Here is an 18,500-nt window from a genome sequence, read left to right as displayed (position 1 = left end):
CTCTGCCTCTGCTTGGATCTCTGCCTCACCCAGGCAGTACCAGGTTTGCCATGGCACCAGTGGCTCCATGGCGCTGGGCCCAAACTCAGGCAGGGCCCTGGTGTCTGGATTATGGCCCCGCCTCCCTTCCTGAGCCCCCTCCTCCGCTCTACCCTGTCCCCTGACCCCTGGGTGTGACTGGACCAGGCAGGCTTTCTGGGGTCACCAGGGGTCTGCCCTGCTTCCCAGCATAGCTCCGGCTCAGGGCAAGCCCCACTGCCCACCTCCCTGGCCGAGCTCTCTGGGACTGGTGCAGGGAACGAGTCGGTCTCGGCTAGTGCAGGGTGGGGGAAGGCCTCTCCCAATCCTCACCCCAACATCCCCCTCTCCTGATCAGCCCTTGCTTGGCTTCCCCCTTCTCACTCTCGCTGTGGGTCAGCTGGTGCACACCTGGGCTCCTTAGCAGCTGGGGGGGGGGGGGGCCTGCAGGGTGTGAGGCGGCAGCAGGAGCCTGATGTGCTGGCCAGGCACGACGCCCCTGCCCCTGCCCCTCCGATCCATTCCCCTGCCTGCAACTCAGGGCTGGGAGGTCCCATCTGCTCCGTCGCTGTGAGACGTCCCATCCACCGCCCCCACTGCACCCCTTGCTCTGTCCGGCCTCAGCCCCCACCCCTCTGTGTCTGTCCGTCCTTCCCCAGACACCCGCTGTGTCCGTCCGTCCTTCCCCCCCGTGCCCGTCTGTCCTTCCCCAGACACCCCGTGTCCATCCGTCCTCCCTCCCTGTGTCTGTCCGTCCTTCCCCAGACACCCCGTGTCCGTCCGTCCTTCCCCCCCGTGTCTATCTGTCCTCCCTCTCTGTGTCCGTCCGTCCGTCCTTCCCCAGACACCCCGTGTCCATCCGTCCTCCCTCCCTGTGTCCGTCCGTCCCTCCCCCCTCCCCCCCGTGTCCGTCCGTCCTTCCCCCCCCGTGCCCGTCTGTCCTTCTCCAGACACCCCGTGTCCATCCGTCCTCCCTCCCTGTGTCTGTCCTTCCTTCCCCAAACACCCCTGTGTCCGTCCGTCCTTCCCCAGACACCCCGTGTCCATCCGTCCTCCCTGTGTCTGTCCTTCCTTCCCCAGACACCCCGTGTCCATCCGTCCTCCCTCCCTGTGTCTGTCCGTCCTTCCCCAGACACCCCCCCGTGCCCCTCTGTCCTTCCCCAGACACCCCCCTGTCCGTCCGTCCGTCCTTTCCTCGTGCTGCCGCCTCATTCGTCCAAGCGACCTGGCTGGTTATTGGCTAGTTGGGTCCCAAAAATTGGCGCTCCCGCTGATTGGTGGGGAGGAATGTTAGGCGGACGAGGATTGGTCGCATCCGGCTCCCGGCAGGGGTGCAGCGGGGAACGCCGATTGGCGAATGAGGGAGGGGTGTGGCGATTGGCAGGAAGTGAGCGGGCCGGGCGGGCATTGGTCCCGGCGCGAAGTGCGCTGATTGGTGGCGCGGTGTGGGGCGGAGGTGGGGATTGGCGGAGGCAGGCGGGTGACGTGCGCTCATTGGCCGCCTATGCGCGCGGCAGCCGCTAAGCGCGCGCGGGCGGCGGGGCCGCTTTGTGACGAGTGGCGGCGGGTTCGGGGCCCGGCGGCGGCATGTCCCGCGTGTCGGTGCTGGGAGTGTCGGTGCTGGAGAACCCGAGCCCGTTCGGCCGCCCGCTGCGCTTCCAGGTGCAGTTCGAGTGCGGGGAGGCGCTGCCGCGCGGTGAGTCCGGGAGCCCCCGGCTACGGCCCAGCGACCCCCAGCCCCGGACAACGGGGCACCCGGGGAACCTTCCGAGTCCGGCCCTGAGGCCTGCGAGCCCCCGCCATAGCCCCTGCCCCTCACCCCCACTCTGCCCGGGCCTGTAGTGAGACCCCCCCGCGCATGCTGAGCAGGGGTGAAGGGCCAGGGTCTGCCCAGCTGGCTGGGGGGTATTTCCGGGCGGGCCCTTACTCCTCGCCCCCCCCCCCCGGGATGGGGTCCATGGCAGGGGACCTGCTCTGTGGGGTTGGGTCAGATCCCAGGGCGCCTGGCTGAGGAGTTGAGGCTGTTCGCCCCGCTATGGGCCGTGCCTGCCTCTCTGCCCCGGGGAGGGGGGTAGATACGCCTGGTTCAGGAGCCGGGACTCCTGGGTTCTGTCGCTGCTACTGAAGTGCTGTGCGCTCCTGGGCGCGTCCCTTCCCCAGCTCGAACAGAGAGCGAGCTGTGCTTGCCCAGCCCTCCTGGGGGATTAACTATCTATTGTCTGCAAAGCGCAGGCAGTATTCGAAGTGCCAAGACACGCTGGGTATTATCAAAAGGCAGGAGGCTGCTGGGTTCCAGCCTGGGTCAGGCCCTCAGAGGCCTCAAAAGTTGTAAATGCCTGGAGAGTAGATTCGGCTACTCTGGGGAAGTGAGTGGGAGGTGAAATCAGGTGCTTGTGAAGGAAACCCCTCACGTCCTGCATCTGATCCGCACTCAGCAGGCTGCAGAGAGCCCTTTGGTGTTAAAATAACTTAGCCGAACTATCCTGTTAACCCTGCCAGCACAGCCATGCCCCTTACCAGTGAGGATGAGACTGTTACCTGATTGCCTCAGGGAATTCTGCTTGCAAATTTCTGTTTGCTTGGTGCCAGTTTGTGTAAACATCAAGGCTTAAATGGTACAATATGCTTTGATTAGGAGCGGTGCTGCTGATGGGTGAGAATCACATGTGCCCAGCATTTCTGAAAAGCAGGCCACACAGGGCTTGATTCTGTGGCTACAGAATCCTTCTGGGGTGGAGACTCCTAGGGGCAGAAGCATCTGCGTTTTGCAGATCATGGTGTAGCCAGAACTAGTTTGGCCCAATGTTCCTGAGTTGAATATTTGCTAGTGACAAACATGTGAATGAGACATTACTTAACACAGTGAAGCAATGGCGCTGAAAGGTAGAATATTGGCCGTGATGTTTCCAGGTCTTTGTGTGCCCTCCTCCACTAAAATTTCCCATCCAAAGACCCTAAACCCCCTTCTGTCCCTTCTTCTTAAAACAGCCCATCAAGGAAAAGGGCCCTTAGATTGCAGTTTTAGAACCATTGTATTAGGAGCTCTGAGTGCTTCTGAGGCATCTCTGGGAATCTGGCTCCTCTCCCTGAAGAAAGGAGCCCAGGGTCAAAGAGAAACTTTCCGAAGGGTGCGAGGATAATGCGAGACGTCAGACTGCAGAGCGGTATTGTCACGAAAGCATAGCTTGCAAAGCCCTTTATGGCCTAAGCTTTGAGGCTCTTAACTTCAGGGGGTGTCAAAGCTGTAGAATGGCGGCAGCCAAATCTCTCTGCTGTCTTTGGGGCTGAGAAACTGGCATGTCTCATTGGCTTTACGGTTTGAAAATAGGCTGTTTGCAGAGTCTGAGCACAGCCCCGCTGAGTGGGGGCAGCGGGAGCGCTGAAGAGCTGTTGGACCGTCCATCTGAGGCTATCATCCAGAAACGGGCAGCACCATTCGCTGCATGGCCTGCCTTACGCTGCGGCTTGCCCTGTGGGGGGATCTTTCTCCAAACAGGAAGGGCCGTGCCGCTTTGGGAAACCTGTCTGCCGAATCAATCGGCTAAGCTTTCCAATGGACTGGGGGAAAGGGAAGGATCAGGTCTCTATCAGACTGAAATTCCTTGCTCTTGGGGGGGACTTGTGTGGGATCGTCCCCTACCACTATCTATTCTGGGAAGAGGGCTACAGCTCATAGGGGCTTGAGGGTATATGCTGCAGTTTGTTCCTCAAGGAAGGCTTCCCTGCCTTAGTGAGCTACTCTAGCCTATTATGTAATCTCTGGCTAACACATTTCCTCTCTTATAAATTACACATCTTCTGTATGTGAAAAGCTGCTGTTTCTGATTTGTTTTGAGAAACTATGTATTCCCCTTAATCCGAGCTTTCCCTGCTGTGTGGCATCACTCTGCCTGGCAAAGGCCACCCTGATCCAGTCTCTTGGGAAGTATTTACATGTTACATGGCACGCGTCCCTCGGGTATGGAAACTACCCACCCCCATACACACTTGATGTCTGTGCATGGGGGCATAGGCCTGGCATTGGCTCAGGCTTAGACACGCCTGAGCGCCTCTTAAGTTTGGGATCAGGCTTCTGCAAAAGAAGGCAGATCCTGCTTGGAGCTGAAACTCATCCCTTTGAATGGACAGCTTGGCAACCCTAGTGCCTGTATTCAAAGGAGCACTGATTATTAACTTGATTTAAAACCAGAGTTGAGATTAATGTAAATGAAATTAAGAGCACACAGGAGGTAATGTGACCTAGGACCCCAGGACCCCATTGTGGCAGGCGCTGTACAAACAACAAAAAAGAAGCCCCAGCCCCAAAGAGCTTCCGATCTAAGTATCGGACAAGGAACAGCAGATGGACTGGACAGGCAGATGGGGGCTTGTAATGAAACCATTCTGGCCATAACTGGTGCAGCCTTGAGTGCAGACAATACTTAAGAAGATGCCTTGGGTCATAATCAGGAAATCTCTCATGAGCTTTAAAGAGCTTTAAAACTTTAAAGAGCAAAGTCTGCTCTTCGTAGCAGAGTCTGGCTCCCTTCCCAGTGGGGCTGCACCTGTCCAAGATGCTGGTCGGTGCTTTGGTCTCACCTCTTGCCAAACGGTCTCCCATTTCTTGTTGGTGATCTACAGAATCTAACCCTGTGATCCCTATCTCTCGAAGAAAAGGGTTGGTAGAAGGAAGGGAAGGAGCTTGCAGCTCACTGAATGGTTTCATGTTTGAGGTGTTTGCTGGGGATTTAGGAGATCAGAATTTGGTTCTGGGCCATGCCACAGAGACTGTTGGATCTTGGGCATGTCACTTAAGCTTACTGTGCCTCAGTGTCCCTGTAAAAGGTCATAATAACCTTTCCTTTGTCTTGTCTGCTTTGTGGTGGTGTCCTATCGTATCTGGGCAGTGCCCAGCACAAAGAGGTTGGGGTTCGTAGGTGGTTGTGGGACACTGATAATTAAGTTCTGGATGGGGAACCGATGGGGAACACACGAGTCGGGGTCAGACAATCATGTCGGTGTAAATGTGGGTGTTGTGCTCAGTTATGCTGGCATAAATCCAGAGCAGAATCAGTTCCCCAGCATTACTCAAGGGCTGCTGCTGATTCTCACTGTGCTTCCTTTCCCTTTCAGACTTGGAGTGGAAGATCATCTACGTGGGATCTGCGGAGAGCGAGGAGTATGACCAGGTGCTCGACTCTGTTCTGGTGGGGCCTGTCCCAGCTGGGAGGCACATGTTTGTGTTTGAGGTAAGAGGCAGCTGCAGGAGACATGGGCGGGGCTAGAGGGCCTGGTCTGGGGCTAGGAAGTGACTGGATGGATGAAATGCAACCAAAGCAGCTGGGGACCCTTAATCTGCGGCAGTATTTTTGGGTGGGGAGGCAGGGGAAATGGGCAACACCTTATGGTGGTGAAGACCCTTCCGAGTGTGATATCTGCAGAGAGCAATGCTAACCTGTGGGAATCAGGAAGCAAATTTTTTTCCCCATAGTATTCAGGGTTATTTTTGTCCATTTGTCTTAAGCATCGGGGATTGACCACAGCTGGAGACAGACTGTGGACAGCGTGGGCTGGTACGCTGAGAGGGTACAGAGAACACTTTCTCAGATGCTCGGCTGGTCGGTCTTGCTCCCATGCTCAGGGTCGCACTGATCTTCAAGTTTGGGGTTGGGAAGAAATCTCTCTTCCCCACCCAGCAGATTGGCAGGGACCTTGGTGGTTATTCGCCTTCCTCTTCAGTGCGGAGCAGGGGTCCCTCCTCAGGTCATCTGGTTAGATCTCACTAAATCAGTTCCTGGTCATTGCAGGGGCCGTGGCATCGCCGGCATCTCAGGCCCTCCTGTTCTCTTCCTGTGGCTTTCAACCATTGGGTCTCCCATAGTTTGGTCTGATCCGGGCAGTTGGGCTTGGTGATGGAGAGAAGGTCATACAGGGTGATCTGGTCGTCCCTTCTGGCCTTAAAAACTCACTGATGTGACTGGCTCTGGTCCCCCTCTGACGTGCTCTCTGATCTATCCTCGGGGTGGGGATGTCGCTTCCTTTCCAGGCCGAAGCCCCCAACCCCAGCCTGATCCCTGAGAGCGACGCAGTGGGGGTGACTGTGGTGCTCATCACCTGCACCTACCTGGGCCAGGAGTTCATCCGTGTGGGCTACTACGTCAACAACGAGTACACGGACCCTGAGCTGCGGGAGAACCCCCCACTCAAGCCAGACTTCTCCCAGGTACGAGCGGTTGACAGGGGGTTCTTGACTCACGCCCTGCCTTGTCCATGGGGTCTTTGTAAGGGGCAAGTCGGGCCTTCTGGGCAAGGAGGCTCTTACCACTGCAGAGCCCTGGTCTGACCCAGCTCCTCACGGGGTCGGGGGGCTGGGATCAGGGAGCTCTCTGACACTCTGAGCCCTAGAGCGGCACTACAAACTCTTGGTCCATGCCTGGCTAGGGAAAAGGTGAGGCTCGAGGTCCCTGGCTAGGGGACTGGGAGTCAGGGCACCTGGGTTCCCTTCCTGGCTCTGCCACTGATTTACTTGTATGCTCTTGCCCAAGTCTCTTCCCTGCTATGCTGTGCCTCAGTTTTCCCCTCTGTAGAGCGAGGCTGCTGGTACTTTAGACCTTTACTAAGCTAAGGAAGAAAAGCCTTGACTCCTGGTTATATCCCAGTGCTGTCCTACCCTCCCCTACACCCTGTGGGGGAAGGCCCCACTTCTTACCCCTTAACATGAAATCCCAGCAAGGGCCACTGCATCCAGCTGGTTGACTGGAAATTCTCCAGCGTCTCTCTCCCCATAGGTTTCTCCTACCCAGGTTGGGGTCTGCTAGGTGTCTCTAGGCCCCAGATTGCTGTATAACAAGCCCTGCAGCTGTCTGACTCCTCCTCCCCCTGCTTAGCTGCAGAGGAACATTCTGGCCTCCAACCCCCGCGTCACCCGCTTCCACATCAACTGGGACGGCCCCAGCGACCAGATGGAGGACATTGAGAACGTGGACCCGGAGCCTGAGGGTGTGCTGTCTGCCAGCTGCACCTCAGCCAAGGGGCCGGGCACTGCCCTCGGCATCCTACCTGAGAACTCCATGGACTGCATGTGATCCAGGGCACGGCCAGATCTGGACACGGGAACCTAAGGATACAGCCATTGCGTGGGGAAGGGGATCTGACTGGCTTCACGGGGGCTGCATCCAAGTACTACAGGAAAGTGGTACCAAGTATCAGCAGGGAAACCTGGACATGTTCTAGTGGGGTAACTAAAGGGTTAATCCCTCTCCCTAACCAAGGGGGTGTCTGACTATGGCCCTTCCCTTTAGCCTGCGACTGGGGGCACCTGCTTTGCAGCTGGGCTAGGGAGCAATGGGAGCTGTAGGTCTGCTGGCTCCTCCCCCACTTTCTCTGTCTCTGCACCAATCACTGCTGGCTCCGTAGGAATCACCCTAGACAAGCACTTAGTCCCACCCACCCTGCATGAGGCCATCAGCTCAGGGAGCCCCTGGGGCTTGGGTGGCTTGCCGGGAATGTGAGCCAGCTCCCTTGGGAACCATCCCCACCCCTGCGGTGACCCAGTTCTGCTCCTTCCAGGGCTGCTGCAGCCATGGCATGCACCTGCCTGGGATCCCAGACTCCCCGTCAGACCCCTCCTTCGCTGTCTCTAGCTGGGCAGTCGTATGCTCTCCCCTCCATCCCATGCTGCCCACGTTGGCTTTGCAGCGCTGCTGCCTGGGAGTCCTCTTCCTGGGAACATCTGAATAACTCTAGAGCAGCTCCCTCCAGCTGGAGGATTGTATCCCTGCCCTCCCCTCCCCCCCGCCTCCGGGGGGCATCAGACAGCGTTTCATCCTAGCTATGGCACATCATGATTCTACCAGCTCCTCTGGGGTATGACTTGCTCCAGCTTCTCTCCTGGCCTCTCCTATATACAGCCCTTCCTGGGGTGAAGGGGAACCAACGTACAGAGCCCTTGTGATCACATAGCTCGACCTCAGGGGTGGAGGTGTGCACCCCGCGTGGCAAAGAGCTGGGTCTGATGTGCACTAGGGTGCATTAGAATCAGAGCCTCCTGATGGATCCACTTCTTTCCTTCACCCTCAAGAAGAGTCTCTGACAACGCCTACTGGGTCTGGTGTGTTGCACTAGGAAACCTGCTTCTGTTCTACTAGACCGATCCATCACTCTTAGAGCAGCGTCTGCAGCCTGATCCGGAATGGAGCATGCCCCTGCTTAGCCGGCTGTGGGATGGAGATCCTATTCACTCTCTAGAGTAAATGGCCAGTTACAAACCCAGCTGGGATCTTGAGCCCTCCACCAGCCTCCATGGGGGGAAAAGAGATTATTTGGGGGAATCACTAGTTCAGTTCTGTTCTGAAGTGCCCTGTTCTGACCTTGTCCATTTCCTTCTCTGATGTAGTAGGAGTCTTCTTTGCATACATGGTTTTTTTGTTTGTTTGTTTTTTATTTTAACTATTGAAAGTGTCTTAAGTCAACGTAGGAATAAAGCTCTTGGAACGATTTGCTGTCTCGTGCATTGGAGCAAACTGCATGGCATCAGCGCGGGGCCTGGCAGCACAGCCTCACCCGCTTCCTTCATAGTCACGGTGCTTCGCTGCTGGCACAACCCCCAGACAGTTCTTCAGAGGCAGCATGGTCCGATATGGGTTTGTCAGCCAGTGAGTCGTGACCGTGAGGGTGGGGGTCCTGAGACTGAAAAATCTTACTGCCATCTAAAGCAAAGAAAATCTCACCCTCTGACAACCTGTGTACTTGTCCTCTTCAAGGTGAGTATCCTGCCAGCCTCTCCACGCACATGCAGGCTTAGCATTATCATCACCAGAGCTTTTTTATTCTTTATAGTCAACATGAGAGAGGGAGGGAGTCATGAACATTTTTGACTTCAGGTAAGGGGTTGCCAACCTGCAAAGTTTGAGAAATGGGTGTAGTGGATGGGACACGAGTCCCGGGGTCTATTTCTAGTCCTGCCACTGACTCTGTAAACTTCGGCAAGTCCCTTACCCCTCTGTGCCTCAGTTTCCCCTCCCACTCTTTGTCTATTTAGACTGTGAGCACTATGGGGCAGGGGCTGTCACACACACTCTGTGCAGCCTCTCAGTTGAGACTTGGAGGCTCCTCAATAATGCAGCCTGAAGAGGCCTGGGCATGTGCCCTCTTAGATGCTTTAGCCATCAGCTCCCAAGCGTGTTCTGCCTGTGTCTCCTAGGTTACGTTTCAGGTCCTGCCTAGGTGGGAGAACTGGTGAAAGGCTCATCACAAGAGAGAACAGTGAGCTGGCAAGTTGTGTCCACACTGGTGTTGCTGCCACCGGGGCAAACCTCAAGTCCAGGGGTTTAAAGCCATTGTGCAAATCATGTCGGGGCGGGGGGGTGGATTCTCCCTTAAAGCTGTGCTTTGTGCAGTCGCTAGTGCACGGGGAGTGTAAAAATGCTACTAAATTAACATGCAGTGGTGGCATAGCCATATTGGTCCTGGGATATTAGAACATAAGAACGGCTGCACCGGGTCAGACCAAAGGTCCATCTAGCCTGGTATCCTGTCTGCCAACAGTGGTCAATGCCAGGTGCCCCAGAGGAAGTGAACCTAACAGGCAATGATCGAGTCATCTCTCCTGCCATCCATCTCCATCCTCTGACAAACAGAGGCTAGGGACACCAGAGAGACAAGGTGGGTGTGGTAATATATTTTATTAGATCAACTACTGTTGGTGAGAGAGACAAGCCTTTGAGCCTCATGGCATCTAGAGCTCGGTGGCTCGAAAGCTTGTCTCTCTAACAGAAGTTGGTCCACTACAAGATATTACTTCACCTACTTACCTTATCTCACTAAATGGCAGTGACCGTCCCCAGCTCACGCTGATGTACATGACTGCCAGGTGCATGCTAGAAAGGTGCACCAGCTTAATGAGATTTGAACTCTTGTTAAACCAGGGCATACCCCTAATGGAAACACATGGCTTAATTTGCCAACGTTCCGGCGTAGGCTAAATCTGTCTGAGTGAGGCTTAAACTGATTTAAGCCTGTCTACAGTAGGAGTTTGCATCAGTTTAACCAGATCACTTTTAAATCTAGATGGTCTGTGTCTGAACATCTTAAAATCTTGTTCAGTGTTTGTACAGCACCAGGCACAATTGAGCAGTAAACAGCTGCAGCTTTCTAGTGCATGGTCAGACAACAGCCCATCCTGGATATATGATCCCAGCCTAGACAAAACCTTAAACTGTGTCAGATCCTTTTGGTGTTTTGTAAACACCTACTGAACATCAATGACACGTCCAGTGAGGAAGCATTCTTCTTTAAAGCCTCCTCAAGGGGCTCCGTCACAAACTTTCCTCTAATCTTCAGTCAAAACAGGGGAAAGCCCCAGCTGAGTGTTTCTGATTATTTCTAAGGCTTAAAAAAAAAAAACAAGCAGTAAAACTTCCAACTTTTCAAGCCTGATTTCTCCATCAAAAAAAGAAATGCGCCTGATTTTATATGAATCCTTTCAAGGTCACCTTTGTATTAAAGCTGTGGCTGAGTCCAGTAAACGTGACTAAACTCTGTGCTTGAGGATTTTTGGAACTTTCTCTGATGCTTTGCTTTAGCCCCAAAGCTGTACAAGAAACTGTTTTTGGGTGCCCAAGGGAGGATTTAGGGACAAGCATCCATTTTTCCCATTCTTTTTTTTTTTTTTTTTTTTTTTTTTTTTTTTCCTTGCACATCTTTCCAATCACCCCCACCCCCAGGGATTTCCTGTTGCAATTAACAAGCTTGTTTTCCAGCAAGGGAGAGGACTGATACCACCATCTACGCAACAACAGACCACTAGCTGAGTGTATTAAAAAGGTTAGTCGGCTTCCTCTGAAGCATCTGATATCACAGCAGGAGCTGAGATGGGCTTAATTATCTACTCTACTATAGGAACTAACAAATCACTCTGGCTAATGACAAACAGTTGCTGTGAACCAAAAGAAGGCCTTGATCCTACGTATGCATTCTCCTGCCCAGATGGTGTCCTAGGGAAGTGTGTGTGGGGAGTGAGGAAGGATAGACTAACAGTTAAGACACTGGACGGGGCTACCCTCCTTCCTAGCTAGTTTTGAGCGTGGCACAGTGTAGTTTACAGTGAAAGGTGAATCGCAAAGGAGAAAGCAAGTATTAACAGGCCCTCTCTGCTGGAGGCACCATATTATACCCCTGTCCTCTTGTTCCCTGGGAGTGGGGGCGGGAATGTGAAACAGCAGCTCCTTGCTTTGCCAGAGGACTCTGCCAAGGCCAGTGGAGACTTGAACGCTGATGGCTCGGGAGACTGCAACTTGGGCTGTCGTTCTCCCAGCTGAGGTTGGGGGATGATCTAGGTCAGGGGTCTCCAACGTGGTGCCTGCGGGGGCATCTAAATGCACCCGCGTCCTGTCCGGCAGTCGAGCATCTGCCAGAATGCTGCCGAAATTCGGCGGCGACGCCTCTGGATGATGCCACTCACTGCTGACAAGCGGCGTCAGCCAGAGACAGTGCTGCCAAAATTCGGCAGCATTTTGGCAGATGCTCGACTGCAGCCAAGGTCCTTCGTCTGGCTCATGCCAGACAAAAAGGTTGGGGACCACCGATCTAGGTGGCCGGGCTGCCTCTGCCTGCAAATCCTTTGCCACCAATCTCTGCTTGGTTCGCTTCACATGATTGTGAGGGATGTAGGCTGGCAGGGCACCCTGCCCTACTCACCGATCTCTGTCTCCCTCCCTCCTGCACCAATCATTCACTTGAGCCGGGCCCCTAGAACGTTCACGAATGAAGAAAGGGCCCGAGTTCATGGCAGCATGGGGAGCAAACACCCTCCACTGTGTTTTGCATCAGGCCTTCAGTGAGCAGCCGCCAGGAGCTACCAAGCCCTGACAGAGGAGGAAAATTGCTGCCTTTTGTTGTGTTTGCGGTTTGTTTTGATCTTGTCTAATGGGAATCACGCCGGTGGCGCCGAACCAGCCCTCCAGCGCAGGAGGAGTGGCCGGAGCCCTTAATCAGATGCTTATTTACCAATCTAAGCCTAGTCCCCAACACTGCAATTTCCTTTGTCTGTGCCTTGGCAGGCAAGCAGCAGCCAGGAAATCCCAGCAAGGCAGGGAAAGTGCATTTCCCCTTCTTGGCAAGATCTCTGCTTCCATATCTTCCTTCCCTGACTCCATTTTTGGGATCAGACCCATGGTCTATACAGCCCATTTTCCTGTTTGACAGGCCAGCATCAAGCTGTTTAAGAGGAAGGTGGACGTACCCTGCACTGATGGCAGAACCAAAGCATCCTCTGAAGTTGCAAGACTTAGAGGCTAGCTCATGACCCTGGGAGGATTTAATCTCTTGTTTGCTGCTTAAATCTTCTTTTGTTCTTGTTCTGGATGGTCTCATTAGTCACATAAATGTCTGATTTTTAAAGTAATAATAATCCTGCTAAGCTCTTGTGCTCAGTAGCCGGTGGCAGTAAGTTCCCCAGATCATGTGGGTAGGAATGGAGTATTTCCTTTGATCAGTTCTGAACTTATCACCCTTTCAGTACTACAGAACATGGTGTTTTAATCTCACCCTTTGCTGCACGAAAGGTGAACCATACAGCAGGGGTGAATGGGTTTACTGGCTCTTCTATTTCTACTTTGTTTTTGCTTCCTGATCATCAGACAGCCAGAAGGATCTTTTTCTCTTTACATGAGGAATGTGGGTTTTCTCTAACGTATTTTCCCTGAAAGGCTGTATGGGCAACTAGAGAACTGCCAAGAATGTCAGATAGCAGAAGCCATGCTAGGGCAACCAGACAAGTTAGAAGAGGAAGTGACTTTTCCCCACTTGCTTTGTAATGCCTCTTTGATTCTATGGCCGTATGGACACTTGGGAGAAAAAGACGTCTCTGTTAGAATTCGATACACAGTTCCATTAAAGGCTGTGAAATCACCATGCTCACGCTGGAGAACTTATCTCAGCAGTAGCAAGCAGCCACTAGAAGGGGAGAGCTGGGGATTGTTCCCAGCTCTGATACTGATTTGTTGTGTGATCTTGGTCACGTCATTTCTGTGTTCCTGGTTCCCCACCAGCCCTCTACCCTTTCTATTTAGATGGGAAGCTTTTGGGGACGGATTCTCCCTCACTAGGTGCATGCGCAGCACCTACCACAATGAGGTGCTGATCTCAGCTGAGGCCTCAAGCTGTTCCTGCCGGATCACTAATGATATTCCCAAGAAGAAAATCAAGCAGGAAAACTCCCTCATTTAACAGGGTCTGGGTATCCCAACTTTTCAGACTTCCTCCTCCATTGTAAAGAAAGAGCACCCCACTCTTTCTGGTAGGCAGCTCGCTGTTAGTGAATCAATCTGAAAACACTGAGCAGCTCCAGCCCTGCAAAAATCAGACACTGCTGTGCGGGTGCTGTGAGCCTGATGACAGATCACCTTGCAGTGTCAGACTATCTTATTTTAGGAATAATGGAAACTGACTTGCTTCTTAGCCAGCAGTGTGGTGGTGCTCTGACCACACAGGAGATCTGGCTACCATTCTCAGCACTGCTGCTGGCTGTCTGGGTGACCTTGGGCAAGTCACTGCCTTTCTCTGTCTCAGTTTTCCCATCTGTACAATGGGGAAAACTTCCTTTGCAAAGTGCTTTGAGCTGTATGGCTGAAAGGTGCTATATAAGAGTTAGATGGTGGTATTTTATTTAGGTGATAGATGTCTGAATCTACCTTTGAAGTTTTACATTTATGTTCCTATCTTACCCACAGATTAGATAAAAACCTAAATTGTCTTGCAACCAGGTTCTAACATAACATGACTTAGAATTCAGAACTCTACAAACAGAGAGATGAAGCAGGCTGCTCCCCAAGGCAGCAAGGCATAACTCACCCCACCTCGTTCTAGGCTGCTTCATTCTAGACTGACTGCTTGCACACTTCCCTTTGGAGCCTTAAACCCTGCAGGCAGGACCAGGAACCCCACCCCATTAAAATGACAGCTTGTAATTCCAACAAGTCCTCCATACACCAAAGTCATAGTTTCAGGGCAACTGCGCCTGTATTCCCTCTTCATGGCCCACCAAGGGTCCCTGCTTTATGTTTCTGGCTCCCAGCTATCACCTCTCTTTGGAGGACACCCACATCAATCTCCCTTCTGACCCAAGGTTTCAAGGCTTCACAGCTCCCTTGCTTATGCTGTGAGGTCCTCAGCAACACAGACAGCCCAAGATGGCCAGTGCCTCTGCTTTGCTTTCTGAGGTCTGAGATGAGTGCCTTGCCCATAGGTGCAAGTTGCCACTCACCTCCTTCTAAGCAAGCATGTTTAATCTTAAGAGAAAAGCATTACAGAGAAAACAATAAAAGCATCTAAACACATGCTAAAAAGCTCACCAGAGGTCTCCCCAACTCTACCATGGGGCTCTGGCAAGTTTTAGTCCTTCAAAGCCCCACAACAGTTTTTTTTCCAGTGGTTACAACTTCATCCATCTTAGATCAGGAACCCAGGGTGGGCTGATGAGCTGATTTTTTTACACAGCTTTGGCCTTTGCTCTTGGTCTTCTGACAGGTAATCAGCAGACGCTGCCCTTTTCCATACAAAGCTGGGTTTTTGAGTAACTGGAGTTGGGGAAATTTGCATTAACGTTCCCTTCTAGGGATTCTCCAGGAAATCCACTTTAAATGTATTGTCCCAACAGTCCATATTTGTCTGGCATATTTTTAATAGTCCTTTGAACTCCCCAGTCTCATCTCTGTCCCATCTGTTCCCAGAGAGGTTATATACAACCCCAGCCTACAATAATAGACACACTTCTCAAGGATACTGCAGGAAATTACCGTCTCTATCTTTCACCACATAAACAGCCACCCAGTCCCGTAAGCTCTGAGCATCTTCCATGTAAAGTCCCTAGTGGGTTTCATGGGAGCTCTAGTTCTCCAGTGTGGGGGCAAAACTCAGGACTAGGGGGTTGTTTGGAGGTGATTTGTTGTATTGTTTTTGTTTTGTTTTTTTGCAGAAGGGGATCAATGTTGTCATTTTGTATGATGGTAATACTAGACTAAGCTGCAAGTGGTAGGGATGGTCTTTTGTGTCTAATCTCCTAGGCATTACCCCACTACAGGTAATGATGGGAAGAGCTCTGTTGAAGAGGGAGATTTAGGGCCCCGAAGCAAAACCAATACGTACCTCAAGTGCTGCAGCCCACCTCTTTTTAAAACCCTCCTGGTTTGCCCTCAGCTAATCGCACCTGTGTCTCTTAGAGCAAACTTTCTTCTCAGAGGTGGTGCTGTTTGCTACACTCTTTTGTCCCTTGACCTACCCCACAAGGTCACCCTTTCTTGTCAGTTTCGCTTCCTTCCCCCTGCCCAGGCTGTTTGGCTGCAGGGATAAGCTGAAACCAGCCAGTTTGCTTTCAGTCCAGCAGACTTCCTAAAAACCCATCTAATGTTTCAAAACTGAATCAATTCAGAGCTTTTGCAAAATCCCCTTTTGAGGTTAAACTACCTAATTTCGACCTTCATTTCCTATTAAAGTCTGGGCCAAATCCCAGGCTGCTGTAAATCAGACATGGCTCCACTGGAACCTTTGGACCAGATCTTTGTTCTGCTTCCCCCTACTGGCTGCTTGTAAGCTATTAAGGGGGGCTACCAGTAACTTTTACATCTTCAACTGCTGCAGCTCTGCTGAAGTCAATGGACCTATGCAGCCTTACAGCAGCTGCTCCGGTTTGTTATCTTGATCTAAGAGTCGATTTGCCTTGTAGGTCATTCTGTGTGCAATCAATTTTACTTTAGATCAGGGCACGGTTTTCCCAGGCTCCGAGCAGGGGAAGGAGTGAGGGAGAGAGCCACGTGGACATAACTTCACCACGGCTGCCGGCTGCAGGTCCTGTCTACCATCAAGAACAATGTTTTGGTGGTCTGACTTTGCTTTTCAATTATTATTTTGTGCCTGTCTCTTTCCTTTCTCCTGAGTGGGAGAGTGACCAGCCCCCTGATTGGGAAGATGCAGCTTCTATTAAATGGAGGAGTTGCTTTTAGGAAAGCCTGGACCACTAAGCAATGTCAAGGGGAAAGTATTGCTAACTGCAAGCATTAAAAAAACAACTACCACCATGAGCTTCGTTAAAAAAAAGTGTGATGTTTATTATTTTTCCTACTGTTTTTTTTTTTTTTTTTTTTTTGAGGCTTTAGAGGTCATGTTTTTCAACCTTCTCTGTGCAGCAATGGAGGCTAGAAATTAAACGCTGATCTTTTTGCATAATCCCATGAGTCCATGAGCAGGGGCTTTAAACATCAATTACACTTGTCATGCTAAAATTACAAGAGTTGGTGACACTAAAATAGTACAGCTTAAGCAATTAATTTAATATGGCAGTAGCGGCTGCAGCTGGAATCAACAGGGGTGCTGCACTGGCACTGAGAAACATACAGTCCCTGCCCAGTGTTTTAACTATGGGATCAGCCTTTCTTGATGGAAAGGGGGAGCTGGATTCTATTGTGGCTCCCAGCAGCAGCCTGTATAGAGCTTTCTGGAGTGTATGTGGAAGTACAGCACCTGGCACAATGGGGCCCCAATCTCAGTTGTAGCAGCTGCTCTGTAAGGCTCTGCCCATGCCATCAGCTTGCTGGATCAGGATCAGCAGGGCAAATTTCTGACCTCAGTGAAATCTATGTGGCTTGACCAGCAATTTGCTATGTTGCCAATGTCTTATCAAGGGAATCTCACAAGTGTTCTTTCCTTTGGGTGTGTTAAATCTCCATGCCAGGGAGGGTGTACTGCAAAGATGGGGCAGGGAGTCCAAGAGCGGGAAATCCTATTTCTGTTTAAACAGATGCTTTCTCAAAACAGACAGGTGGCAGCAGCTCCTGGGCAAAAGCTCCTTGATGAAGTTAATTAAGTTTATATTTGGTTCATGGGATAGGGGGCATATGTCTAGTGTGATCTGAAATGGGGATTTGGGCAAAGGGGGTGAGCCTGCCCTGGGAAATACCTGGCAGTGGATGCCATCCACATCATGTGAAAGACAGACAAATTGCTCAGTAGACATATTTGAGAGTCAGGCGGGGAGAACAGGGCTAGGGAAATCTCCCCCTCCTCCTGCCCCGCCCCCCCAGATCATCACCCTGATGGTGCATTGTGGTGTGTGGATGGAGAGCCCCTCTTTTCTATGTGTTGGGCAGGGGCAGCTCTAGGCATTTTGCTGCCCCAAGCACGGCAGGTAGGCTGCCTTCAGTGGCTTGCCTGCGGAGGGTCTGCTGGTCCCGCGGCTTCAGCGGATCTTTGTGGTAGGTCCTCTGAAGCTGCGGGACTAGCGGATCCTTGGCAGGCAAGCCACTGAAGGCAGCCTGCCTGCTACCCTCGCGGCGCCAGCAGAGCACCCCCGTGGCTTGCCGCCCCAAGCACGTGCTTGGCATGCTGGGGCCTGGAGCCACTCCTGGTGTTGGTTCTCCCCCTGCCCCGCATCCAATCCTCAGAGCGTTAGAATCTGTTGCAGCTCCCACCTAGTGGGACTTAGACTTAGACATTGTAGAGGCTCTGAGTCTGGGACTGAGGCCCCACCAAACTATTTATTTGTACTAGAATAGCATCTATGGGCCCCTGACAAGACTGGGGCCCCAGTGTGCTGGGTGCTGCTGTGAGGGGCTCACAGCCTGAATAGACAGGGTGGGGAAACAGGTCCAGGGAGGAGAACCTTGCCCCCCCCTTCATCCTGGGGCTGCACCACAGCAGAAGCCCAGATGCTGACTGGCCCCCAGTTGTGTGTCCTTTGAGGAATGATGCTTAATAAAACAGCAGGGTCATGGAGGCACATCCCAGGGGCAGCAGATCTCAGCAGGCCAGGTAAAGCTAACAGCAGTTCCTCTTCCCAGACCTAAGGTGTCAGCTGCTCACCCCCCGCCAAGAAAGGCTGAGTGAAGGAGGCGGGGCCAGCAGGGTGCCCCTGGGCAACCCCCACAAATGGGTCACCCCGTGGACCTCTCCTCTGCTGGCTCCCTGTCAGTCTTACATGGCTCTGTCACGCCTACACTCCCTGGCCTCATGACCCCCCCCGCTGCCTCCTAGCCCCACTTCCCTGTCCCCATACCACCCCAGGATGCGTCCTGACCCGCTGCCCATCCCCATGCCACCCCAAGGTAGTTCCTAGACCCTTTCCCCTGGCCCCATGCCATCCTATGGGTCTATATCTCTGTCCCTCTCTCATTGCCCTCCTCCCGTTTAGCTCCCAGGCCCCGCCCCTTTCCTCCCACGGCCCCGCCCCTCACGTTGAACATTCTTTCGAACGCTGGCTCGCCCGACGTTCTAAATATAGAACGCTGCGACCTCAGCCCTCTGAGGCCAATCAGCGGTGAGGGGCGGAGCTAAACGTGGCCGTCGGCCAATGAAAGCGGCCGGCCGAGGCGAACGGGCCCAGTCATGGCCGGGGCTACGTCGAGGGAGCAGCGGGGAGCGTCGCGCGTCACAGCAATCGGCCAATGGTGGGGCGGGGTGCCCTGCTCGGCCAATGGGCGCCGGGATCGCGCGGGCGGCTGGCGGCGGCGGCG

At 53.0% G+C, this 18,500-nt stretch overlaps 1 protein-coding gene across 1 annotated transcript; it reads left to right on the top strand.

Moving 5' to 3' along the window:
- Positions 1 to 1,518: 1,518 nt before the first annotated feature.
- On the top strand, positions 1,519 to 8,493 carry ASF1B (anti-silencing function 1B histone chaperone). The gene is made up of 4 exons (XM_032781417.2): positions 1,519 to 1,714; positions 5,131 to 5,246; positions 6,044 to 6,220; positions 6,885 to 8,493. Exons 1-4 carry the CDS (start codon positions 1,606 to 1,608, stop codon positions 7,080 to 7,082), a joined length of 600 nt encoding a protein of 199 aa, XP_032637308.1. The 5' UTR covers positions 1,519 to 1,605; the 3' UTR covers positions 7,083 to 8,493.
- The last annotated feature ends 10,007 nt before the right edge of the window (positions 8,494 to 18,500 follow it).

Source organism: Chelonoidis abingdonii, chromosome 26, assembly GCF_003597395.2.
Source record: "Chelonoidis abingdonii isolate Lonesome George chromosome 26, CheloAbing_2.0, whole genome shotgun sequence".
In the NCBI taxonomy this organism is placed as follows: Eukaryota; Metazoa; Chordata; order Testudines; family Testudinidae; genus Chelonoidis; species Chelonoidis abingdonii.
Note: the sequence above shows the minus strand (reverse complement) of the source record. Positions and strands in the feature narration are given on the sequence as shown.

Excerpts from the sequence above, each read along its gene's own strand:
- ASF1B (XM_032781417.2), top strand. The coding sequence starts at position 1,606 with ATGTCCCGCGTGTCGGTGCTGGGAGTGTCGGTGCTGGAGAACCCGAGC. Across the intron at positions 1,715-5,130 it reads CGGGGAGGCGCTGCCGCGCG|ACTTGGAGTGGAAGATCATC; the intron begins GTGAGTCCGGGA and ends TTTCCCTTTCAG. Across the intron at positions 5,247-6,043 it reads GGCACATGTTTGTGTTTGAG|GCCGAAGCCCCCAACCCCAG; the intron begins GTAAGAGGCAGC and ends CTTCCTTTCCAG.